The 27,618-nt window shown below is 43.9% G+C and overlaps 1 protein-coding gene across 1 annotated transcript; it reads left to right on the top strand.

Moving 5' to 3' along the window:
* Positions 1 to 824: 824 nt before the first annotated feature.
* Positions 825 to 27,618, top strand: LOC144138213 (organic anion transporter 3-like). Its single transcript, XM_077670399.1, has 11 exons — positions 825 to 977; positions 1,530 to 1,956; positions 9,964 to 10,064; positions 13,814 to 13,968; positions 15,505 to 15,673; positions 16,366 to 16,513; positions 19,169 to 19,257; positions 20,231 to 20,445; positions 23,401 to 23,582; positions 25,012 to 25,157; positions 27,379 to 27,618. Exons 2-11 carry the CDS (start codon positions 1,606 to 1,608, stop codon positions 27,476 to 27,478), a joined length of 1,656 nt encoding a protein of 551 aa, XP_077526525.1. The 5' UTR covers positions 825 to 977; positions 1,530 to 1,605; the 3' UTR covers positions 27,479 to 27,618.

The following is a 27,618-nucleotide window of genomic DNA, read 5'->3' as shown; positions in this document are numbered from 1 at the left end:
AGTGTACTGAGAATCACACGCATTCACAGATGTGCAGCCGCAGTTTTTCAACGATATACTTCAAAGACTGCATTGAAGTGCTCAAAGGTAGTTCGAAGAAAAAAAAACGATTTTTTTTTGTGGGATAGTAGGACGGAGAAGATTATCACTAACTCCGTGCCTCAATTCAAAACGAAACTAATGTACACTGCACGGCCATACACAGAGAGCCGGCTTTACACGCACACGTTGTCGTCTTACCTGCACGCGGTCGAATGGCTTGATTTAGTGCACTTAGTAACACACCATTTACTCCCGCTGGTGCTACACCTAAAGGCCTCGCAGCACTTGTTAAAACTGCCGCTCAAAGAGTGAGATATTTACTCTTTTAATTCTGTAATACACACCGTGTAGGCCACGCTACTTTTGCTGGCAATTCTTCAGGGGTCGCTACTAGCAGAGTCGCGGTAAGGAGACCAAACGTTCGTTGCAACCTGTCGGAATGAGCCGTGAAGCTCGGCGTCACAAGTAGAGCAGATTCCTCCAGAGCAGCAAGTTGGTTTTCAGATTAGTCCGGATGTTGAGAATGACTCCTTACAATCTGTAACAATTAAGCCCTATAAGTGGGTTAGACCCCGCGAGGCCTTAGGAGGGACTGGCAATAAATTTGATGCTTTGCTATACATCGCCTACTGGTAAAATACCAAACAAAGAACAAAAGTCCCATAAAGCAAGTGAGGAACTGGGCAGCATCATTTTGCGCTCTTTGGGGCCTCTCAATAAGATAAGATAAGTTATATGGCGGAGCTTATACGACCCGCATCCACGGTGGTCCAGAGGGCAGTTCCAGCCAAACATACACACGGGCACCACAAGAGCGAATGCCTCTGCCAAGTTGATGCCAAAGTACCATTATACTCTTGGCTCTCAGGGGTCCGTACGATGGGCGGGTGATCAAGGAAGCTCCTACTCGACACAGTGGCATGACTGGGCGATAGGTAAGTTCGACTAAGAAGTTTTATATTCTATTAGGGCAGTTTATGCTTGAAAGGGTTTAAATAGAGGTCAAAAATCCAGAAAATATTAACTTGACTTTTCATACAACCAGGCTAAATTAGACTTAGGATGAAAAAAAATTAACACTCGTAAGCCTAAACTCAGCAATACATCAGGGAATTCTACTTGCAAGGTTGCTATGGAGAGAATAACAATTTAGACGTAATTAAATGCGATGTATGATGGTGTTATCCCCTGCCACAACCAGATGAGCGAAAGAACTTTGAACTATACCGCAATTCATCACAAATCAAGTTGCTTCAAATATATTCAGTAAAAAGTGTTTAGATGATATATCCGGTAAAAGATATCTTCATTCTTACCGGCTAACTTGCTGCACACGCATGACAGCTGGCTTGAGACACTGGCTGCCAAATTTGATTTGTTTCATGGGGGCCATCTACGTGTTCAATCGACAAATAGTTATACAATGAACTTTTCTTGATTGAGCACATACTCTCCAGTTACAAATACGGAGCTTTTTTGATTCACAGACGACAAGTTTGCTTTGGGAACGTAACAGCACTGCAACGGAAAATCTTCAAGAAGGAGAACCACCACCTAACTTCGATGGACGTCACTGACGTGATTGGCGAGTACGGCAAGTTCCAGAGGAACGTTTACCTGTTCTGCCTCCTGCGAGGAGTTCCAAATGGTCTGCACCTCGTTGTGTACAGCTTTTTTCTACCCACGGTGGAACATTGGTGCGCTAGACCTGAACATCTCGCTGCGAACTTTACTAGTGAACAGTGGAAACACTTCGTACAACCAAATTCCACATCCACGTCAATCTGGGACAGTTGTACTACGTTTGGCGGTAACGTGAGCATTGATGGCATTTCTACTGTGGGAGAAGATCGTGTGCCATGTGAACAGTGGGAGTACGGCAACAGTTATTACAAGAGTTCAATGGTCCAGGAGGTGAGTTTAAAACCTGTTTGAGTATTCTTTGCACAGCAATATTGAACAATATAACCAAGATAACTAATAAGAAAGATGATCAGCTGCTGCGAAATTACCTGGTTTTAAATAAACATTTTAAGCTGAAATTTAAATAAATAATCTCACTAGTTTAAAGGTACACTGAAGAGATTTGAAAACAATGTTTAACTATGTTTCCACAGTAATATCTGTAATTCATAGGCCACGGCAAAAGAACAGCGCACACAAACGGAACGGGAGACAAGAAAGAGACCAACGCGGGCGCTGACTGACAACTACATAAATTTTATTGCACTCAGGTAATAAAAGAAAAGGTAGAAAGAACCCAAAAAGAAAAAAAGTTAAGATTGCAGATAGACTATGTGGTTGGGCAACAAGTCGACTGACGGCTTGGTGACGCATGCGCCCGCTTGCTCATGTATTGAAAAAGCAACAAGATCTCGCGTGTCCTCTACATCCACACATTGTCACATTGAGGTGGATTCCTGGTCATCTGGAATCCCAGGCAATTAGGCAGTAGATGGTCTCACCCGCGAACTTCTGCACCGGGCGCTTGGTATTCCCTGGCCTTAACCACCGACGTGAGATACTACTCTCTACTACAAACGAGAAATAAGGTTTCGCTATAAGAACATCAGAGAAACTCTTCGAACACTTGCTGCTACAGATAAATTTCTAACCACCATGTAACTACGCATTCTTCGAAGCATGCATCTAAATACAGTTGCGTGCGATTTAAAGGTAATCGCGCGAGCGTCGACCGACCACGACGATAACGCCCCCGCGCGGCTTGTTTTACTGCACCTGGTTCCTAGTTTGTCCATTCTTCTCTCCCTCGGTCGCCGTTTCTTCAAGCAGCTATCTCCCCCGCGGCAAAACAAGTAGCCTTTCCTCTTTTTTTCTTGTCGCGCACGCAGCGACGACATTCCACTTGTCGCATCTGGTTTACTAGCAGCGGGAGTGATGACTGCTTGAGGGAACAGTGCGGCCGAGGGAGAGAAGAATGCATAAACTAGGCCCCAGGCGCACTGAAAATGCCACGCGGGGGCGTTATCGTTTTTATTGGTCGAAGCTAGCGGGATTACCTTCATATCGTACGCGACTGTACCCTCCTTACACCGGCTCGTTCCTTTCTCTACGGTATCTGTCATTCCACGTCATATATAAATTGTCCCGATGTATACGCTAATTTAGAACAGTGTATTTTTTCGTGCCCATTGCAATTCAGTCCCCACATTTTTCAAACCCTCCTTCTTCAAGTTGAAGGTCTTGCCTAGCTTCGGACCAGCTGTCGGACCAGTTGGCGTTGGTGAAACTCGTCCGGGGCATTTTCCTCACCTAATGTTGCGATTTATTTGTTTTCTTTTTCCTCCTCTGTTCCTCGTGGTCTGATCAAACAAGGGGTTTCGCACGAGGGCTCGTTGCCGCATGGAGCAACATGTGTGGCAAGGCTGCTACCAGTAGCGGGTTTGATGGAATTCCCGTTCTCGGGATGCCGATCATTCAGGCATCGTCCCGTTTATCCTACATACGAACGGGCGCTCGGAAGCGAGATTTCATACAGGTGCCGTGAAAGCTAATTGGGAACACGTTCTCGTAAATTGACAGGAATTTATTCTTCCAGAAACTGCGTGGCTGCATTGCTGTGCGATTAAAGGAGCCTTCCTTAATAGAAAAAATCTTCCTGTAAACGGGTAATGCTGTCATAATGCCACAAAAAGAATATTTTGTGATATTCGCAAATCCCTGCTCCAATTACTTATGACGGCACCTGTACACTGCCCAGGTCATGCATTCCATGAAATGCCTTGTGTGTCCATTGTTGCAAACTCTGCGGCCTGGCTCCTCCGAGTTCACCCTCTTGCATTGGCTGCCCAACTTTCTAGGTGCAAAAAGCACAAATTCCACCCCTCAACGCTCCCCAAATCCTTTGAGTTTGTGCGGCACGCCGTTATGTAGGAGATAACCGTCGTCATCCTGTACTCCTTGCGCGCATTGGGACTTGCTCCTACCCGCTCTTCTGTAAGCAACTTGTTGGACAGGCTACGGGTGAGGTACTCGTGGTAACTAGACATAGGTGCTCCTTCTGTATCTATTCCCCACGAATTTTTTATTTCCCACGGATGAGAATGAGATTTTGTGCGATGAGAATGAGATTTTGTGCATAATTTCCGGGCTGAAAGATTTTTATGCTGCTACCTTAGATGACGTAAAAGTAAAGCCACAAAAACATGTTAGCAATATCGTTAAGGTAGCTGTTAGCGCACGATTGTAAATTGATTTTAACGATGGTTGTCTTTCCGGACAAAATTAAACTTGGTCGTGTTGTAGCTACACACAAAGCTGGATCAGTAGAGCAATAAACGCTCTTAAAAACACACACAAATCTGTCTTGTCAGCATTTTCGAAAATATCAGAACACATTATAAACAAAAGGTTGGCCTCCCCAACTTAACTACCGGGGCCCCGGTAGATACGTTAGGAAGACCAGGAACTTCCCGGAACGCCTCCGCCAACACATAAACGACGTACGCAAGTCGGACGCTCAGGGCAGTACATTGGCCGATCACTGCTCAAAGCTGACCACAGGATTAACTTGGTCTGCGCGCGGAGTATTGGCACCGAAACCAATTATTCACAAAGAATATTCCTTGAGTCCTGGCACATCCAAGGAAACCGGCAAGGCCTGAATAGATCCCTCGGAGCCCTTCCAACCATCTACGTCCACGGCCTCCGACGCGCAAGGACAAGATTCCAGTTAAAAGAAAAAAGAAAAAGAAGAAGACAGCTTCTTGTGATACACAGTCACCCCTGATCAAGGATCCAAGTAGGATCCGAAACGTTGGGACCGCTTTTAATAAACGCCCTTGGTTGGTGTATTTGCCTTTTCCTCAGGCAAGTATCTGGATCTCAAATCTAAGTTTGGGGCTTGCATCGGACAATCTGTAATTAAATGTAAAGAAAACCGCATCTGTATTGTTTAGAGCGAGAGGGATATTCGCAGCTCTAAGGTTTGTGACCACGTCTTCCAAAAGTTTCTGAAATTTCGCATGTATACGTTATAAAGTACCGTCTTTTATGATATTCAAAAGTTGAAAAATAGAAAAAAATGATTTTTGATGCTTGTTATTGACACAAAATGACAAGAGCTTGGCCGTTACTGGAGCATTCATAACTATAGAACGAACTGCAGGAATTGCAAAATGTTTGGCACAAAGTTAACCAACTAACCGTTCGGTGCAATAAACTAGGATCTTTGCCATCCGATGTATGGGAATCAAGTTACAGTGAAAATACCATAGAAAGCAGAAAAATGTGTCCCTATTCTGTGCGTTCTTCGACATAAATCATGATTACATAAAAACTTACAATCCGTTTTTAAAACTCCTACTTCATTACACAGTCTGGTAACGAAGAAATAAGCCTGCGAATTTTCTTTGACAAAGAATAATTAATTTTTATGTTACAAGTGTTCGCGCAAGAAGAAAGTGCAAAAAATTTAGTTTTGAGAACAACAAGAATTAAGATTTTTATCCGTGTATAAACCCGATAATATTGCCCTGGAACGTTAAGATTCACCACGTTTATAACTAGGGCTGTCCATAGCCAACACCAGCTATTTTTCGGCTTTTGTTGCTGTACGCATTTTTTTGCGGATATGTTTTGTCTCACCCGTTGATCGGCGCTTACCCTCCTTGCCTCGGTACTGGTGACTGGTACAGTATCCTACGGAAGTGTGGTTGGCAGGTTCGATGCTCACTTCCCTCAAGATATCCGCTGTACTTCTGTTGCTATTGTTAAAGCGTCACACAGCGTTATATACGAGGTTATTAAAGTTAAGTCGGCAGGTTTAAAAAAAAAAATAGGCGCTTAGATTTACACAAAGAACACCTCTACAGTAAGGTTATGCGCCCAGGGGGACACATAAATAGCAGGTAATTATTGATTTCGGAGGCTTAATTAACTAAAATTGACTAATGAACTTTTTAGTGGCTACAGTAACCAGGCATGCTTGTATTGGAAAGTTAGACGCAATCATGTTTCTACGCAGTCTTGATTGGCAGAATTTTTCTAGCGCACCCGTTGTCCGAGATATTAAACGGAGCAGTTTAATTGCCGTTCGCATGATTACGCATGCAAGACAGTCTGCACCGGCGCAAAGGTCCTTCCTTCGGTGACGTGCCTGCTATGTACGGTGTTTAGTTCAACAATGGGATGGAGGCACAGGAAAAAGTGATTACTGGCACCCATTCACTCTTGGCTGGCGTTATCGCAATCTGCAGTACATGGAACCCCTACCGAAAAACAGAACAAAAGGGAGGAGCTATGCGCCGTTCTTGACTTAGCATGCGTAATAATGCGAACGGCAATTAAACTTCGCCGTTTTATATCTCGGACTACGGATGCGCTAGAAGAAGTCTTCCAATTGAAACTGTGTAGAAACACGATTGCGTCTAACTTTCCAATACAAACATGCCTGATTACTGCAGCTACTAAAAAGTGAAATAATCAATTTTAGGTAATTAAGCCACCTACATCAATAATTACTAGGGGTGTGCGAATAGTGAAATTTGATCTCGAATCGAATTCGAATCGAATAGTGTCGAATAGTGGACAAAAATGTCGAATATCGAATACCAAAGCTTTTTTTGGAAGAACAAGTAGGTTGGACACTAATAAAGACATGCTCATGTCCTTGAGCTCTAAATAGTAAATACGCTAAAAGGAATTGAAGAAATCACAAACTGTCATGTTAAAAATATTACAAATTCTCCAAATCTCCGAGTAGTGAACGTGGTGTTTGCCCATCAAGTGATTCAAGAGCGGGCTTGTCGTGCTTGCCGGCGTCTTGAGCGCGGAGCCGCATTTCTTGCAGATAGCAGAGGACGGACTTGCCTTCCCGAAAAACTTCCAAATTTTACTTCTTTTTTCACCGTGGCTATTCATGCTGAATGGCACGGCACGCGGACGTTACACAGGAGGGGAATCACGGGCGTGCGACGACCATGGCGACGACGGCGACGACCGTCAGATTGGCTATGGATAGGCGTCGAGAAAGGGTCTAGGACGGGTGATGATAGTGTGTTACAGCAAGGCCAGAATCACAAAAATTTAACAATACCATAATTATACGCTATTTTGCGGCTGCACAGTCGTGTGATAAAATTAATTAACAAAATAAAAATGATATTTTACGTCAGAATATCAGGGGGGGGAGCGTCAGTGTCATCGCCATCACAAAATGGCGTCGTCGTAGTAATTTGTTTTGTCCCGAGTGGGACGCATCATATTTGTTTCCAATGACGTGAAAACGGCAACGCACCTCATTATTACAAAAACCCGTATGTGAGGAACGTTTTCTGCACGCTAAAGACTGCTGTGTCGCTCTTTCTTTCCGTGTACGCCAGTGACGCAAAAAAATCGAGGAACTATCCAATTACATGTCGGCAATGACGTCTCTGCGGGCGAAAAGGAGGGATATGTCCAAACCTCAAAGACAACTTTCCTGGCCGAAAACGGGTCGCTGGCAATTGTTTGACCAAAACCTTTCGACGTTATGGTCAGTAAGGGCCACGCTAATCTAGCCGCAACTTTGGCAGCGTTCGGAATATTCGTCACGTCGAATTATTCGAAAGTCCGAATGCTGGGTATTCGAAAGTCGAATCGAATTATTCGGGCAAGAAATATTCGAATCGAATTCGAAAATCGAATATTCGCACACCCCTAATAATTACCTCCTAATTATGTGTCCCCCTGGGCGCATAACCTCAGTGTAGAGGTAGTCTTCGCGTAAATTTAAGCGCCTATTTTTAAAAAAACCTGTCGACTTTGATCACACTGTATACCAAAAAGTAGTATGTGCAGGCTCATGTGGACGTCTTTGGCAACTTAGGCTAGTTGTGCAAAAACAGATGATAGGGTCTGCATACGTGTAATGATATTACGTTGCAGTAAAGATTCTCGCAACGGCACCTCAACATTGTTCTCCAAGTTGTTCTCCATTGTTCTCCATCGCCAGGCCGCGGTGTTTGCAACAAGGGACACACAAGGCGTTTCATGGAGTGCACGACCGGGGCAGTGTACGTAATCCCTCTGCCCTGCGGCCGCTCGCATATAGGATAAACTGGACGATGCGTGAACAATCGGCTTTGTGAGCACGCAAATGCCATCAAATCTGGTATTGGTAGCAACCCTGCCAATCATGTTATTTCATGGGCGATAGAGCCTTCGTGTGAACCCTTGTTTCAGTGGAGCCATATCCTTAAGCCCTACGGAGACCAGAGAATACGCGAGATCTATTAAGCTTTTAAAGACGATAGTCTTTGTTGGGCTACTTAAACGTAGAACTTTTGGCCTGTCTGTCTGTGACTCGATTCAGGCAACTGGCCAAAGTTAAACAGAATCTGCGCAATAGCCTTATATACCCACGGCCAAATGTAATAAGTCCGGTGTCAATGTCCATACTTGTAAACATTGTTGACCAAGAACAGGACATTGCACAAATGTGAGCCAAAAATTACTACATCAGTGATATTTGCAGCGCCCTTCTATTAAATAATTTATAGATGCTTGGTTTTTGCGATAGCAAATGAAATACTACATCTACTGCATAAAACAGTCACCTGGTGTTGCCCACGCTCCTGGCGGCATTTGAGAAATCGCACGGTAACAGCTACGAAAGGTTCCACTGCTTGCAACGCACGTGGAGTAGGGCAACGTGGTTCTGTGAACGTCGGAGTAGGGCGCGTCTCCGCGCGTCTCCGCCGTACGGCAGCGCCGGCATCGAGGCATCCGACGTGGCGCAGTGGAACGCGGTAATTTTAATTTGACTTGAGCAAACCTCTAGCGTGTTGATCTGGGAAGAACGAGACGCGAGAGGAACTGCATGAGAGGTGAGCGGGAAAGAGAAGGGAGGCATCTACTTGGCAGGGTCATCAGTCGACTATCGTCTTTCGTGGATATTTGCAACGAAACAAGCCGATACGCGGCCATTTTTTTGCAATGCATGAGCGAGTGGGTGTATGCGTCAGCAAGCCGTCAGTCGACGTGTTGCCTAAGCACATAGTACATAGAAAATCGGAACTTTTCTTATTTTTGTGTTCTTTGTGCCTTTTTTTATATTGCCTGCACGCAATAAAATTTATCCACGTGTGAGCGCCCGTGTTTGTATTTTTTCTTCTGTTCCGGCTCTCTGCGCTGTTGTTTTGCCGTGATATTGAACAAACCATCTCGGCGTCATACACTGATGCATATGCCAATTTTTGGGTCTTCCAAACACTTTACACGCATTTTGAAGAACCGAATACGTTCTAGATGGCCGTTGTTATCCTTACATCCTCCCAGCTTATTAACTGATGTCAGGTACAACGAAGCACAGGGAAGTCTGCCGATTAATATTTAGCGAGTAACTAGCACATTTAATTTGTACCAAATGTGCATGAACACACAAAAGCTCGATATCAACCTGGAAATGAACGCAAAAAACTAGAAGTTTAAGATGGGAAGATAGGCTGAGGACAGATAGTAAACCAATGTGTCTTCATTACGGTAATTGGTAGAGCGACCGTGGGCCGCGCATGATTCTGCCTTTTTACCGTTTATTACACGTAGACTAAGGTATAGAATTTCCCTAAATGTTCAATTAATCGATAGCATGGATTAAAGTTCAGTGCAAGAAAGAACAAGGCTTCCACAAATTGCGTTTTGTGTCAATTTATTTCAAGTACAACGCCATTTGAAGTTTTTATTATGCGTTTAGTTTGGGTGTGGAAATGGTAATATATTTTATTCCTACTTCGGGCAAAAAGATCAGTTTGGTAAAGAGAAAGTGTTCAAATTCAAATTTGTTTGTTTTGGGTCGCACTGCTTTCTACAGTAGAGGATTCTCTCGAACAGGAAACCATGTAATTTGGAACCCCGAATAAATCCATTAGAGAGACGAAGTTTAGCTGTTGAGATAATATGATATTGTTTTTCTTTGCACAGTGGGACCTTGTATGCGGTCGGGCGTGGATGCGGAGCCTTGTGCAAACTGCCACAATGAGCGGGATGCTTGCTGGAACAGTTGTCTCTTCCCTCGGAGATAGGTGCGTCCTGGATTTTGACCATTTCTATTAGAGAATGCTACTGTACACTACAGGGTCCGTACAGGTTATGCTTGGACTTGAGGAGTGATGACAGGCGTGACCCGAACGCTCATAACAACGGAATCCCGGAGGTGTCAGATAGGTATATTCTTCTCATAATACTGACGCAGGAATCACAGCTTTGGGGCTTTGCGCTCCATTGTGCTTATCCACGTGTTTGATTTCATGTCTCATTGCGAGGATTGTATGGATGCCACGTGTGAAAAATAATAAGCCCCAAATCCGGTACCCTCGTTTCAACTCTGGAGGTAGGCCCCCCTAAGAATTGTAATAGAAATGTGCCAACTATCAAAGAACCCTATTGAAACACTGCTCTCAAAAACTTGGTATTGAGAATCCTGAGCGGTTCTCGCACCCCAAATATGCGCCGGCGTTTCGTTTACATGGAGCTGTAGTTTAATGTTCTGATTGATAAAGTACTGTAGCGATTCCACTAAACCTGCTCACTGGGTTGCAACTTCAGTGCAAAGAGCTCTACGTGGCCCCAACTTTTAAAGCAAAGCTTTACAACTTTCGTCCAGCGGTTTCGCGGAGGATGCGGAAGTGAACCTTTTGACCGGAGACAAACCCCCGGTGACACAGCCCTCGAAGCGCATCGCGTGATTCGCCGGGCCCGCTGTCACCGATGCGCACAAGGACAGGTGATGAGTTGTTCGGCGCAGCACGATCGCCGCTGCCGCCACCGCTGTGGACGATCAGCAGATCGGCAGCTGACCACACCCGCAGTCTCCCATTCCTGTGCCGCTGATTGTCTCGGGTATGTTAGTCGTCTCGCGCCCGACGAAGAGGAACGGCGCGTTCGCGGTGAATGAACGCCGCGTTCGCCCGGCGTCCTTCTGTGAGCGTTGCACGGCACCGAAAGGCTTCGGGACGCGGTCGGCAACACAGCAAAATTAAGCGAAACCAAGAGTCGACCAGACGAAGTCAAGCTGTTGCTTTGCGTATCCAAGGTTAGCTGAGCTAAGCCGCAACCATATCTTAAATGCAGAGCATTTCAGTAACTCACGATGTCACCCGCGTTGACGTCCGTAGTCGTAGTCCGCACCCCTCCCCCTACACTATTTAAAAGAAAATACTATCCGGCGCCAGGTTTCGATCCCTCGACCCTGCGTGCGGAACGCAATGCACACGGTGCTCTACCCACTGCGCCACAAAGTCGACACAGTATGGGACGCTACGAACGCGCCTTATATCGTTGACTCATTCAAATTACATCTGACGAGCGCTCTCTCGTCAGCAGTTGCCACAAGTGCAACAACATTAACGTAACGCAAACTACTTAACGTCGTGCGCCCCCGGAAATGCTCTGCATTTGATCGCGCCCCTCGCGAGGGGGATGTTTTGTCTCGATTTCTTCTTAGTAAAGCCATACGTAGCCCCTTCTTTGCGAGTACACTTGAGTTTAGATGCTACTGGAACAGTAGCCAGGAAATATTAGCCTGCGTGGTCACCGCAACACGAGAATTACGGGACGACCTAGGGTAGAGTGCTGACCTTGTCGTCGAAGTAGCTACACTGGCGAGCGGCTCACGGAGGAGGGTTCATTTCGTTCCAACAACGAAGAGCCAGATGCAAAACCGAAACGGTTTAAAGGAGCCATGAAGAGAAAATAGAACTTCGTTTAATTTGAAAGAACTAGGAATCAGTATCTCACTCAGCTCCATTACAGCCACAAAAGATGTTTTTTTAACGAAAAAAAAGCAAGAAGTATTTAAAACTTTCAAATTTTGCGTCACACTGACGTGTTATGAGCAAGAATGACGTCATACGGGCCAACAATAAAACATAATTTTCAGTGCGTTAACTGCACGTTAGCATTCAAGTGATGCGGTCAAATGGAACTAGAGGCCCCATTACAGACGTCCAGTCATGTGTCGTCGCGACAGCTCAGTTAGGCGGCCGCCAATCGCACAAACAAGGTTCCGTGACGTCATAGAAAAGTTGCGGGAAATTGGATAGGGGGTCGCGACTGCTTCACACGGTTCCTTTAATATATCCGTTATTTGTTCGAAGATTGCGATGATATCGGTATTGTTGTTATCGGAACTAAGCAGTCTTTCTAATAAAGCGAACTTGTATTTTGTCTTCATGGCTCCTTTAATATATGACGTGAAGAGAAAGAGGACGTTACTGCGCACTGTGATTTGAAAATATGCAATGGACGTTTTCTACTTTAAGAACAGCGCTAGTAGCGGCGAATGCGAAAATCACCTTTGGTGGCACTTTTGACTACGACGTTCGATCACGCTTTGTCCAATACTGCCGATTGTAGGGCGCACCCATGGGGTGCGCCCTGCATTGGGGATACCATGGGGATAGCTGAGAGGCTTCTTTGCGTGCACATGGCGCTCTGCATATTTAACTTTACGTCCAAGGGTCTCTCTCTGTCTACCCTGAAGGCAATGTTTCGCACTTGTCTCAAGCCCTGTGATTAGTCGTGCGATGATAATGCGTTTTGGCAGTGGCCACCGAATGCTAATCATAATCTGTTTGAAGTTCGTCCCGGCGTGCCAAAGGCATCCGTCAGAAGCGGTAGTTGCGTTAATAGAGAGCCATCAAAAGTACTCGCGGCGCCTGCAAGCGCATGCGCAGGTAAGGGTCGCGGAAGAGGGCCATTAATGCAAGCACAGTAACGCCTTCGAGCTGTGTCCAAATTGCAGAGCCAGAGGTCGCCAAGGAGGCAGTAGATATACCCAAAAATTTAAGTGTCAAACATGCTTCCACACTAAACGTTTTTGAAAGCATAGTCAGGTATATGCGAATGAACTCCCACATACCGGAGAACTCTGTGCATAAGGGTTCTGCAGGGCGTGCCAACGTCACCGTAACGGTAGCGTCTCGCTGATTAAAGATGCTTGTTAGAACACCTATAGGTTGCCCCTGACTGGACCCAGTTTTCTCCACTTTTGCAGCCGTGGCAATGGTTGTCATGCGAACTCTAGGTTTGAGGCACGTGAACCGTCATGTCACAGCTGATTCGTAAAAATAGCCATGTTGCAAGTCATAAAGGTACAGTCGAACTAAGCCGAAATGATTTTTGGGGGCACAAGAAGCTGCTACTATTTGTGAAGTAGGGCGTAAGGTGAGTAACTTCTGCAGTAAGATGGCAAGTTGGGGTAGTTGGTGCAGGTTCAGATTCATTGGGAGAAACAGCGCCAGAAACACAGGGACAAAAGCAAGAGGGGACGACGAACAGCGCTGAACTCGCAACTGAAAGTTTATTAGAAAGAAAACACGTATTTGTACCAGAAACCGTACTATCACGTGAACAGATAACAGGGCAATGCAAGTAAGCGACAACAAACTGACAACTTTAAACAGTGTTGCACGCGACGAAGTTCCGCATCCAAGAAGTTGCAGAAGTTGTGAGCGTATAAGAAATTGAAATTACTCGTCAAGTATTGACAAAGAAGAAGCACTAACGCACCTGCCCTTATTCCTTCTAATATGGAAAGCCTCAATTATCTCTCGAACATACTGGTTTTTATGTTTGGCTAATAATTCTGTGTCCTTAAAAACAGGGAAACAACCTCTACATTTTTTGCAGTGTTGTGCAATGTGTGAATAGTCATCACCCTTCAAAGAACGTTCGTCTCTGTTTATCCATGTCTGTTCTTTTTGTATCTGTTTTCTTGCGCTGTTTTTTACCATTAATCTGAGAGTAACTTCTGCTCTCTCTTATTGCTCAGATTTGGACGGCGCCCCATGGTCATTGCTGGCTTCGTGAGCAGCATGGTAGGAAGTATCTGCGTGGCCTTGTCTCCGTGGTTCTCGTTGGTCCTTCTGTCCAGGGGCATCCTCGGCTTCGGCCTGGGTCTGGGACAGTCCTCGTCATTTTGTCTTTGTGAGTTGACGCCTGCGATTTTCGATTCGTGTATCTCGCGCATCTGCCGCCACACCACACGTTGCCTGCTGCCACTCTTGCACCAAAACTTATCTACACACCTCATTTGGTTCTCCCAAATTCGATTCCTCCATCAACAACGACAGAAAACCCATGAGCCATCACTGTGGAAACTCGCAAATTCCACTTATTCAATTCAGACCCTCAAGCAATAGAGAGCTAGCAGCTTTGAGTAACAAGCCGGCTCTCCCAATATCCTAAAGCGAACGTCATAAGACTTCTAAAAACGCCTACGACAGCACCGAGACTTTCGCCACTTAAAAGCCTACTTTCACAACTCCCGACCTTTTTAGCTGGGTTTTACCTTCTCTAAACCACTTCCTAAATCCCTCCCTGAGCCCACCCCTGCCCTTAATAAACACCTCTCTCTCACTCTTAATGCACACGAGGTCGTAATGCATGGTCGTTAGTCCGAAATTTTTAAATTTTCTGCGCACTCTGTTATAATGACCTTTTTAAACGTAGATACATGGTTATCGCTTTTTGTTACATACTAACAAGTAAACAGCACGGTGAGCACTAAAATAACAGGTTAAGCACCGGGGCACCTACCGCATGGCGATGTGTTAGTGACCGCGCTTTCGAAACATGAGCCTCATTGGAATAAATACCCGATCAGAATCATAAATAGACCTCGTAGAATCACAGTCCGCAAGTGTTCGCAATAGTTCTGGATAGGTGCTGTAAGTTAAGAATACTGATACTCGGCACCTCAGACGCGCTCTATGCTTCGTTTGGTGGCCAGAGGCCATTCCTATGAAGTTACAACAGTTTCTTGGTCTAATGTTAATCGTGCTCTCGTTGGCTCGAGATTAAGGTGTCACATCTCTGCGCCGGACGTTATGCTCCCAGAAATTCTTGTACGCGTCATCAAAGTTCATTAGTGCTCCTATGACTGCGGCAATTTTCACTGGGTCAAGTCGCCTTATTAACCAATGGAACATATGTGCAAAAGTTTACATTCTGTAGATTTTCTACATTATTTGGCTTATGGAAAATGTGTGGCCAATTCTTGGCTAGGTTTTGTTAAATTATGCGTTGCTTTAGTTCAAGTGCAGCATTGTTTTTTTTGGGAATACACGTTCCGCTTCTGCAGTGAGCTATTATCTTGATGAACGACCTATGTGTATCATAGTAGACTCATGATTCTATTTTGTTAGGATATTTTGCACCATCGCTTTAATTACTTTAAGTGACGGGTTTGTAATTATTATTTCTTTTCAACATCCTTGGTAGTTATCCGACAGTTGGGCTGGAACGGGATATGTTATTGAGGATAGTGCATTTTAAACCTGTTTACCATTTGCAGTGGACTGTTGAAGCTTGCCTAGTAAAATATCTTCCCTACCTTTCAATGTGTTTATCTTTACAACTTGACTCGTGGTTCTTGTTCGGAAATGTTACAATTGGTTGGTTGCGCTTAGAACGAGTTTGGTGTTACGGGATAAATCCTTGATTTATTTACCACCATTGCAGTGATGGAAGTAATCGGACCTCAGAAGAGGACGACCACCGCCGTGGCCTTCAGTATTGGCTTCGCACTGGGCATTGTCATGCTCCCCGGTTTCGCCTGGTTCCTCCAGGACTGGAGGACAATGCAGGGCGCCATCACCGTGCCGCTCCTGGTCTTCGTCGTTTGGTCGTGGTGAGAACGACTAACGCTTTATTACTGCCCCGTTGTTATGTACATTCAAACCAAAATCCATGCAGCACTTATCAGCAGCATTCATTTAGCGTTGTCAAGAAATGACGGTGAGAGGGCATGGCAGGCAGAAACATATAACAGCTACCGTGTTCTTCAAGCCATTATGACTCCGGTTTAAGCTATCAGACCGATAATTACGAGAGCAGGCTTTAAAAACCTGGGAAACCGAGCCAGCAGATTAGAAGCACTAGACTAATTTCCGCAATAAGTGTTCGTCAGGCGTGGTTCGGCTGGTTCTGTTGAATGGGTATTGTGAATGTGCATGGACGCACTCTGCACAAGCCTATTGCCATTTTTAAACTGATTTATACGCAAACAATGGTTGTGCATGCAAGTCGATCTGTTTTATTACAAATAGGCAAAGCTTCGAAGCTTTTCTTTGAAAAGTGCACGAAACATTTTTTCCTGAGATCTCTCAAAAGAACTTTATCAAAGTACATCAAAAAACTATGCTGTCAAAGCGCTATAATCTTAACGCCTTCTGAGTTGCGGAATACGCATACTATTTAATAAGTAATGTGCCCTACCCCTTCACCTGCAACTGAATTTGAAGGCGGTAGTCCTTTTGACCCGAAAACCGATTAATAGTCACTAAATACTCTGCTAGCCTACATGGAGCTCTATTTTCGCAGGTACCTGCCAGAGTCACCGCGTTGGTTGATAGCAACGGGGAAGATTTCAAAAGCGCGCAAAGTTATCCTGAAAGCTTGCGCTGATAATGGGCGTCGCATCGAGGACATCGACTTAGTGCTAGGGCAACTGAGAAAGAAGATATCACAAGTAAGAAGTTTTTTTCTTGCAGTATACACGTTCCTATTGTTCAGCTGTCAAAGCGTATTTTTCAATGTTGGCACAATTCAATGACGCAAGAATTTCGCAAGAAAAATGGGGCTGTCTTGCGGTTCTCAGGACATAGGTGTATTACGATTTCTTGAAAGAGCAGGTACTTTTATTATCTAATTCTGTGAAAATTTTGCATTGCTTGGTGCCTTACTTTGTTATTTCACGAATAGTAAATGTATATGTACAGCTGAAGGCAGTGGGCTGTTGTTTCGCCCAGCCTTTGAAATGCTTTCTTGGTGTTACGACTGTTGTCTGCTATAGAACAACACAGAAAATTTAGCCTTTCCCTTAGATTATGGACACTGTAGTTCAGTTTATACTTTCTGAATCAACCTACGTTGAAGATGCCCGCTTTGTAGGGTGTAGTTTGTTATCCATTATTATTACACATTTTCATTGCTTAAAGTGCAATAAAATACTTTGGTTTTTAACTTGCAACTTTTTTCAGGGCAATATCTCCTCCGTATTTGGTCAACTATTTTCAGTTATGACATCTTTCTTAGTGTTTCGCTCTGGTAAATGCTCCCGCTTAAATTTTTGCCTCTTTTTTGATTACGGCATTACAATTTTATTCTTCCGTCTGTTTAGATTTTTCCCGGTATAATATTGTCGATACTAGGGCATGAAAATAATATTTTTCTACAATAGAGGTCACCATTTGCGTACTTTTTTTAGTTGACTGGGTCTATTTTAATTTTGGCTGTATACAAATTTCCTGCTCAGTATTTATCCTTCATATGTTGCCGCAATAAGACCTGTATGTCACTTTAATTTTTATTCGGTGTAGGTTTTTAATGAAGCACGTATGCTCTGGCAGGTGCTTGAACATACAAGCTTTTTCTTCTGCTTCAGAAATTTGGTGTTATTTTTACAAGCTTCTGTAGTTACCCCGATTGATTTTGTTACTTACCTCCTATGATGGCAAGTTTAGGGGTGTCAGGTTGCGGTCAATTTGTCATATACCCTTTGTGTACTGTATCCTATCACAAATCTAAAGTGTGGGTTCAGTTACTTTTTTCATTACACAGGCATCCAAACTTCTCAAACCACGCATTATTGGGCACCTTTTTATCCTGTTACCAGAAATGTTAAACTTGCTTACCATTTCTGCATCCACCTTTGCGCAAGGGCTGAAACTTAGAGTGAATGAATGAATGAACCATGTCTCTTGCGTAGTCATTTTGAACTTTCAAACGTGATTTCATGTTGTTAACTACGCTAAGAACACGCCAATCTTCCCTAGGCGGCTTCTGCACGCAATCAGAATGGTTTTTTGTGTACGGCCTAATAATCTGACGCTTCATTCCATTCTTGTTTTTGGAGTGCTAGCCAAGCTCTGATCTTGCTTACAGGCTATTCCTTCGTCGGAATGATTTTTTACATCAGTACTTTTTTCTTAGTCGGCATTCTGCATCTTCGGACGTTTCCTTCGCGACAGCGCCAGAAATGCATCTTGAAGCATAGTCCTGATCTATCAGAGTCCTTTCTGCGCAGTGTTTTCATATATTTACACGGCAACGTCAGAGTTATTTTTTTTAAACTTCCTGGACAATGCGTGTAGTGAACTTTGCTTGTATTTTGCATTAGGCTAGCATTACCGGTTTCGTTGTATATTCATGTAGCCATTTGATTTGTAACGAGAATTACTGCTGCTTTGCGAATCATGGACCGTGTTACTGATTGCGTGCGCTTGTGTCGTAACACTCTGTAAGCTTACTGCATTATTGCTTCCTTGCGTGCCGCGGACCGTGTTACTGGTCGCGTATAAACTCTGTGTTCGTACTCTGCACTGTACCACTCCTGCCCTGGCTGCCAAAGGGCGGCTGGCAGTATTGAATAAAACACTAACGTTATGTGGGCGCTTTCACCTCGTTCATGATGTTATATATATCACTTTTCTCCCGTTTTCGGGAACTGAAATCCGGGGATGATACTGTAAATAAAACAATGAGTACAAAAATGTCTACTATTGAACTCAAGAAGTTTTTCTTAGATATCCGGGCCGCATCAATGCCTGCCGTCACTGAGCCACTTGAAATTCTACCTTCTCGAACGAATTCTTCCAATGAGTGTTCTCGGCTCAAGTGGCCGTGGTGACTACTCCAGGGCAAAGGAGCTTGTTTCTACAACGCAAATTCTTCTAGACCTTCAGGTTTCTGAGTTCTGTAGTGACCCATCAGAAAATTTCTTTTATTGTTCAGGACTCAGATCGGCCGTAGTAAAAATATTCGAGCATAGTATGCTTAATACCCTAATGTGGGGATTTTTACGCCATAGTTACTTTAAACCAGATCAGCTTCTGGTGCGCTATTACGTGATTTAACGCCTCAGTATTTGGTAATCGACTCAGAAAGGCCGTGCTGTTTTCTTGCTCCAAGGTGTTTTGACATCATTCAAAATCACCAACTGGAAATATCGTCACTTTAGTGGGAGACTTGCTAAAAGTGCGTAGTTGGATAGTTTCGCGACCGGACTTTGCTTTGGAAATCGGCAAAAAAAAAAAATTGACTGCATTTTTTCTTTTTCTGTCAATGTCATCACTCTCCAAACGTCACATTAACTGGAAATTGTTTACTACTATCCACCATTTAGCAAGATGCCAGCAAAGAGGAGGTCAGCTGCCTGGATTTGGTGAGAAGCAAAAGAGTATTCCTGTACACCTGCGTCCTCGTTTATGGGTCGTAAGTAAATATTCTGTGTAGCGCTATTTTATTATTACTCATTGAGTGATTTAGCCTTAGTCAACCGCTGTTTAAAACTTGCAACTGATGAGAAGTTCTTAATAATAAAACCTTAAGTGTTCATACACCTCTAAACCAGTCAGTATAAACTGGCCCTTGCAGGTCGTATCATAAAGAGTGGACTCCAGTCGTACCTAAACCTTGCAGCGTTTGAGAATACAATTTAAAAAATACCCGCAAGGTAAATTTATGATGCATTTTCTAATAACATAGACGCTATTAGAGCTGTATCTTTGTAAGCAGCCCCTAAATATTCACGAAACATGGTAGCATCATGAATAGGATTTGTGGAAGCACATTTGTCTATTGAACAATGATGGCTTATATGTCACATTGTTGATCATTTAGTGAGCTTTTTAGGTGATGTTTTATTTTTTATTAAAATAAAGCTGGTAAACATCCTCATGCGTATGTCACTAAGTTTTGTCGTGCATGCTAGAAACGGTATTTTATATCCACATAAAATTAGCATTGCAGTTGAATAGGTACATGAAGTCCGAACGTATACCTTTTATACATTCAACAATTCAAATAGATGCTACAAAAGGTAGGTCTGGCGCCTAGACTTGTGAGGACCTGCTCAATGTTTATAGTGGTGACATAACATCGTTACATTCTTTCCTCTGTCCTACTTTAAAATTATTCACCTCACCTACTTCAATTTGTTCTCGCCGACAACTAACGCAGTTTAGAGACAGCTTCGAAAAAAATACTTTCCCAACCCTCCGTACAATCTGGTGTTGCTGCTTCTGCTTCGATATGACATACAATGACTATGACAGGGGTAATACCATGACATTGTTAAACCCATTATTTCTTTTACTTCATATTCTAGCTCTTATATGGTGAACCATATAATGTTGATGAATGTTTGGCACGGCAGCGCATCACTCACGAAGGAAATATTTCCCAGGGCGGTGGGCGGCATGGTCTTCTACGCTCTTCAGCTGTCGGTGACCGTTCTCGGCGGAAACCCGTATGTGACCTTCCTAATCGCCGCAGCGGCCGAATTTCCGGTCGCCCTCATCTGCTACGTCGCAATCCGCTGGTGCAGCCGCAGAAGGACTATGTTCGTCCTCTACGCCACTGCCGGTACATGCGCATTAGTCGTCGGCGTCATGCCACCAGGTACGGACCTATGTGGGAGGAGAAAGCCATTACCGGGCAGCCTTTCAAAAAGGTCATAAATACAAAGTACGAGTTTAATTTATTAAAAAGACTGCTTTATCCCACCATAGTGCTGAAAGCTCTCCGAAACAGGGACGAACGCAGAAGGAAGAGAAGACACGGCGCTAACTCGAAACTAGTAGAAGCGTGTCACATAAAAAAAAAGGGAGGGGGGGGGGGGGGAGCGATAGGCATGCCAGCGCTCCCGCTATTTCCATAGCAGAAAAAAGAATACTTTTATCTGTGCCACTTATTGCTGATGCAGCGAGTTTTTATATCTTGTGATTTTACTGTTTCAATGTCCTTCTCCTTGGACAGTAGCGTGTACCTGTGATTATATTCCCTCCAAAGATTGCTTTCATAGTTGTTATCTTGGGCGACACGAACGCACCTCGTGAGACGCAGTCAGTACATATTTGTGTTTCTTTTTATTAAACAAATAGTTGCGAGTTAGCGCCGTGTTATCCCTTCCTTGTGTCTTCGTCTCTCTTTGAGAGCGCTTTGAACACGAAGATGAACGGTTACGAACTAGTCCAACCATAGCCTCCCATAGCCTCCTGCTCTGTCGCCCCAAAACCCATTGCAGAATCCCGTTCACTGTGGGGCGCCAAGTTCCCAGGTTTCTCGATGGCCATGCGGATGCAAACTGCTGTTTCAGGCGGAAGTGAACTTAAACGCACCTCAGCATCGTCTGCTATATGAAGGCGTCTTCCAGCTACAAAATTCCGCAAAACGGCGAGCTTGAACTTCATGACCAAGTATTAAAGACCGAAGCTTTATGCGTGGTGTCGCAGAACTACTAAACTGCGCTCAGTGCATTGTTTCCGCCTGCATGGTCGCCCTTTTGGGTTCGCTACGGCAGTTTCCCCAAAAAATGTATACATGACCTCATGGTTGTCACTGCGATAAGAACCAGTTAACTTTTATTTCGCTGATAAGTGAAAAGTTGATAATGTGATAAGTGAAAAATAATGATTCTTGATTCGGTGTTTAGTGATAATTGAGTCATACTAATTAAATTTTCTTTCAAGAAGTCTAAACAGTTGAGCTCCCCTTTTTTACTTGCGAGTCCATTAAGTCTTGTTCTGCGGCTAATATTTTTTACGGTCCCCGAAAGGGTACGCACCCACCGTCCTCCATCCCTTCCCTATTTCTCCATCGCCGCTGCTCCTTGAAATGTTGCCATCGCGCATGTAGTAGATATATTGACGACGCGTTAATCGGCAATGCCTGGCTGCTGCGCAAAGCATGTCAATTTCAAGCTTTAGCTCAAGGCGATGCTCAGTGTTTGAGAGCCCCTATATACGCTTAGGATAAACATTCAGCATGCACTTAGCTTGTTTCTCTCGATACTTCTCCTCCGGTACATTCATTCTTCCCTCACCAATCACATACCGAATAACCGATCAATTCCCAGCGGGCCACAAACCCACTTATAAGCTCACCCGTAACATTTCTGGCTGAATCGAGGGAAACGCAAAAAAAAAAAAACTCTTTTGCGTTAAATTATTTACGAAAGAACAAGGTAGCCCGAGAAAGACCATCTCTTTTATAATTACACTGTTATAGTTCAAGCGTCACCCTAGCTAGATGGTTTTATTTCTGGCCTCGTGAATTTCTATACCTTTTTTGTTCAAACAGGAGTTTCCCGTCAGTGCTAGAGCCAGAATCGCCTTTATACAACACGTCTTTTTGTTTGCAAAGGGCCTTGACAACTTTATAAAACAATTCATTGTTGCCAGGTGTGTAGACAAATGGTGACCGTGCCCTGGCCAGCAGAGGAGATCCTGGGATTAGGGCGCCACCAGAGAGAACGCCGGAATTTCTGGCACTGAGCAGGCACAAGCATTACAAAGGAGGCTATGGCCCAACGTTCCGTTCTACTGCTATTCCCCAATCTATGCGATATCAATTTTATCGCAGGCTAGAAACAAGTAATGCAGATGTTTAAGAAAAGAGATGGAACAGTTGTGAATCGCCAGCCAGCTTTTCGCCGTGACTTTATGACGTCATAAAACCTTGTTTGTCCGATTGGCGGCCATCGACCAAAGCCACCGCCAAGACATGTGACTGTGCCACTGCAGTGGGGCCTCATCACATTATTACTAACGTACAGATAACTCACTGTTCACAGTGTTCACTTCCTTGCGTCACTGCTTACGTAGTGTACCGCGAAATTGACAAATTTTAATATATCTTGCGTTTTCTGGTTAAAAAACGCCTTGCATGGCAGGAATGGATCTGAGTTAGTCATTGCAGTAGAACCAATAATTAGTCTAGTTAGTAACTGGTAATCTTGGTGTTGAAAAGCGCTCGCAAAAGGGTACGAAAATCGAAAACAGACGACATAGCGATAACTCGCCACTACGTTATCAGCGGATCGTTCATCAAAATTGAACGAAGCTGTAGCTTTTCTTCAAGGCCCTTTCAAGACAAAAGTTGTTGCATGTCTGGCTTCAAGCGTACATTTGAGCGGGAGTACGTTACTATACATCGTCGTAGTCAATATCCTTTTTGTTCAAAAGCAGCCATAATTTTGCTCCTCGAGAGGCAAGCTATTTTTTTGCGAGCACTGACTACACTGAAGCTGCCACTAAGGCTAATTCATGCAGGCCCACCGTTCTCATCGTACACTCAGTGTGCTCGGTGTATGATAAAGAATGTTGTAGAGGATTATGAGAAACCTGCGATTCCTATAGTCCATCTTTTTCTTAGACATCCATAGAGAGGCGTGCTAGCATATTTTGCGCTTTCATCGTTAATGCACAACGCTTCATGCACTTAGCCAATCGTTCTTTGATGATGTTTGACAAACCTGCTTTGTCAAACACGCGGGTAGTGCGGCAGGGCCAGTACTAAGCACTTCGTACTGCACTCGTGGTTATAATACCAATTTTTTTCTCCTTGCTCCCGCAGCTTGGGTGGTTGCCCGTCAGACATTCGCAATCACGGGGAAGATGCTGGCGTCAGGCTCCTTAACGTTGATCTGGCTGTTCGCTGCCGAGGTGCTGCCGACATTGTACCGCAGTGCAGGGTTCAGCGCATGCCTAATAGGCACCCGCATTGGCTCCTCTACGGCGCCCTTCTTGCTTGAACTGGTAAGTGGAAGGGGGAACGCAGACCGAAGACGTAAAGGCACAGGCTAACATTTTAGATTACGGAATATTCGCGGGCGTGTGGGAAGACGCAGGTTGCAGCGATTAGCACTTCCGCGCAAATAGCAACTCTTACACATAACGTTTATTCCCAGGAATGTGTCTGGAGTGCCGTTGACGGTGCACTCTATGTACTCCACTAAAGTGACGTCCATCGGAGGTTTGTAAAAATTTCCACGTTTAGTACTACTGCATTCTCCGTAACATGGTGTATATAAGGTAACTTAGCCTCACATGCCCTAACGTACAGAAAGGAAAAATTTAAAATATTTAAAACTAATCTAGGCCGCGATAGTATAAATAAATGTATTTATAAAAACGAAGGATATATCAGCTGGACTCGAACCACCGCCCTTCGCACAAGGAACAGAAGACGGAAGTTTTACACCAGAATGGCATTACCGTGCTTCATTGCCGTGCTTCAGCACAGTCCGAAATATTCGAGCGTCGTCGGACGGGACTCCAGTCATGGATGCAGGACTTAACTGGAGCGGCGTAGGATGGCACTCAGGCACTGCGTGTTCCGAAACCTATGATTGACGAAACTAAAGCCTCGTAGGGGTGAAAATGACAATGGCTGTACAACACTTAACATAGCTAATCACAGCGCGAAAGACGAGACAGATAGAAGATTAACCACATAACATGCGCTGACTTTCAAATGAATTTATTGAAAACCCTCCTATTCGCTGAACTTGCAACTGTCCAACACTTAACAGTCCGGCTGCCGGGAAGCTGGCCCCTGGTTAATTGGTTTTTGACGGCAGAGCATTTTTGTGAGATATAGCCCTTCAAGCTGTAAAAGCCAGGGACTACTATTTACTCAGCCTTGCGCACGAACCAATGCAATAGTCGGGAGGGGGGAAGAGAATTCTCTAAGCAGTTTGCATACATCGCAAAATACGCGACTAGCTGGAGCAAAATTTCTGCAGATGTCAACTGTGCTGGGGGTCAGTGTCATGTGGCGTAAATGGAGGCTGCTTCCTTTATTTGCAATGTGCGGCGGTGATAGCTTTTACTAAACTACAACCAGCGTACCTTAGTCCTCCAACTTACACTCCTCCATGATGGAATTTTCTTGCCGCCATTGAAGACTAAATGTGTCTATTACATGGAAATCGCAGTTTACCTGCACGCAGCCACTGTAAACCAATAATTAATGTGATATTGATTATCATGCGACCGTCACTGATTACAATAGTTACTTAAAATATCAAAAAAAGGAAACAAGAATACAAACCCGCGCATGTGTTCGGAATGCTAATATTTTATCAGTGCGCAGAGAATGAAACAGTGGGCAAGGCAGAAATCTTGAGCCGTCTGAGGTAAAACTATGGGCAAGTTTTTATAGCGCACATGAAATGCCTCACAGAAAGCCTACCTCCCCGAATGGGTTCCAATGGGGACCCTGTCCGGAGGCTTCCTCCTCGGTGCACTTCTGGTACTTCTGCTGCCCGAAACGTTGAGGAAGGCATTGCCAGACACTATACAAGACTGCAAGGACCTCCGAGTCTGCAAGTAAGTGGACGAGTTACGCCGAGTTATAGTAAGCCAATAATTGTTACTCATTGCCGGATTGCGGTGAATACGAGCGATGGAAACAACATGTTACGTGCATAAAGACATAAAATCCGTTTTGGAGGAGTGTGGGCAGAAACAAAGAATATCGGACTAACATGTGCAACGGTGAGATAGTCGCGCTCGGAAATAAATAAAGACTGAAAACAAGAGACGCTAAATAGCAGCAATTAGAAACTATTGGCCTGAGTGTATTTCGTGAATTGAATGGCTCAATGTTGTTATCCACAATATTATTATTATTGTTAGTGCTACAGGCACTAGTGTTGTTGCATTATCATGATCTGAAATCAGAAATCAGAAAGAGTTTATTTTTGCGAATTAAACAGAAGCCTTGACCCAAGCCTTGCTTAGAGCCTTGCCGCAAGGCAAGCAGTACCCCTTAAAATAAATAAATAAATAAATAAATAAATAAATAAATAAATAAATAAATAAATAAATAAATAAATAAATAAATAAATAAATAAATAAATAAATAAATAAATAAAAAAAATAAAAAAATGTAGAGAGAGAGAGGTCCCACAGTCAGTAACTGCAGGGGGAGTTTTGTACAATGTAGAAGTGGGAATTGTTTTAGTGTATATAGCAGAGAAACCGAATTTCAGTGAACTGCAATAGGAGAAATAAAGGGTAAGTATATTCTTATATACTCACAGAAAGAATAAAAAAAAAAACACACTATCATTACAAAAACAAGTGGTTACAGAAAGAAACTCACAATGAACGATAAACAATCACGAAATAGAAAACAGGCTAGCTAGTTGACGTGATATGACCTTTTGACTTAGTTTTAATTACATTAAGGGAACAGGATGCTGTAGGCCAAAGGTAAACTATACCAAAAAGAAATTCCAGAAATATGACGTAATATAGCTAAGTGGTAGCCAGAATAGACCCAACACGCGAAGGGTGCTACTTTTTCGTAAGCAATGATCAAGGTCCAACATTATCGACATCAATATGTTATGGCTTATGGCATGTCATGTTGGTTGTGATCAAACTTATTTTAAATTCAATTCAATTCAAATTCATTTCAACACTTTGTGTTAGTACTAAGGGTGCAAAAACTGCCCAAAATGTGGTCTTCTATGCACTTTTATGTGGCCAATATTTCAAAAATTAAAGAAGTTAGGAAAGTGAGCGAATTTGTACGAAAGTTCTGAGTTAAAGAGAGAGAGAGTAAAAAAATTTACAATAGAGGTTCTTGTTGAAATGGAAGGCAACTAGTTCAGCTAAAGCAAAAATGTCAAGAAGAGAAGCGGGCTGTCCACTGTGACGAAATCCATTCTTCTGTGTTTGCGTACAATGGGATGTACATATTTAGCTTCACAAGGTGATACCCTTTCAAAGCAGTGGACACGTAGACAGGCATGTTGATTATTTCTGGTTATCGAAAAGAGCTAGTCTTATCTTTTAACACGAAAGTGTTTTATGCCGGGGTCCGCCGAGATCTAACTGACGTCATATCCCTGACGGAAATAACCTCGCCAGAAAACTTCGATTGACGCGGTGGCGCCGGGATTCCATCCACGAACTCTTCCGTCGCGACGGGAGGTACGAAAGACGCTCCCGACTACGCTATGAACAGACGCGTGAATAGAGCGACAAACGCGCCTTATCTAAGAGAGGTGCCGATGCACCGACAGTTGGCGCCCCGATGCTCGGCGCCAACTTGGCTTAGTCGCATCCAACCGAGCAGGCCGCCTGCCGTGAGGAGTTTAAAAGACGTATTTCAGCCAAAAAACTCCCATTCAGCCTAAATTGTGTTTTCTGTGCATGGAAGAGGGTACAACCACATTTTTTTTAGTCGAGCGTTTCCTACCTCAGAAACAAAAGTGTGACGTCATTAGCAACATATAAATTAAGGTCTAGTATTGGTCGCTGTTGCGATAGAATACAAGAAGAAAAAGGAGGGGGCTGAGGTAAGGTTGAGGTGTGGCCTGAAAATAAGATCTATTGCAACATGCTTTGGAACGGCCGTCATCCACGAGATCATAATTTTGGAATGTAATACACAATTCTACTTTGTTGTTGTCGAGAGTAAAGTTTGATGGCGGCTAATTTATTATGTGCAATAACTTGCATGAGAGGCTTACGAATTTATGAAACAATATTATGCAAACCGTCTAAAAATGAAATAAATGTGCAAATTTCTTTGCAGGAAAGCAAAGGAGGGGCCCTGCCCAATAGAGTCGAAGCTGCTAACTCCATTTCCGGTTGAAACAGATCTCAGAGACGACGAAAAATGCTCTGCAGCATGAGAAGCGCCCTCTGCACAAGTTTCTGGCCCTTGGATGGGAAGCTGGCGTGACTCAGATGCTTCCCTCCAGACGGCAGTAGTCTGGCCATTTGCTCGGAACAAATGCTTTGGTTGACACCAATAAAACGCGAATATTGTTCA

Source organism: Haemaphysalis longicornis, unplaced genomic scaffold, assembly GCF_048455015.1.
Source record: "Haemaphysalis longicornis isolate Haplotype H1 unplaced genomic scaffold, Haemaphysalis longicornis Haplotype H1 scaffold_5, whole genome shotgun sequence".
Taxonomy (NCBI): Eukaryota; Metazoa; Arthropoda; class Arachnida; order Ixodida; family Ixodidae; genus Haemaphysalis; species Haemaphysalis longicornis.
This window is presented reverse-complemented; position numbering and strand designations above follow the sequence as displayed.

What these genes read in the sequence shown, in the direction of transcription:
- LOC144138213 (XM_077670399.1), top strand. Translation starts at nt 1,606, where the DNA reads ATGGACGTCACTGACGTGATTGGCGAGTACGGCAAGTTCCAGAGGAAC. An exon ending in GTCTTCGTCGTTTGGTCGTG is followed by an intron (nt 15,674 to 16,365) that starts GTGAGAACGACT and finishes CTATTTTCGCAG; the next exon opens with GTACCTGCCAGAGTCACCGC. An exon ending in CGCCCTTCTTGCTTGAACTG is followed by an intron (nt 23,583 to 25,011) that starts GTAAGTGGAAGG and finishes AATGCCTCACAG; the next exon opens with AAAGCCTACCTCCCCGAATG.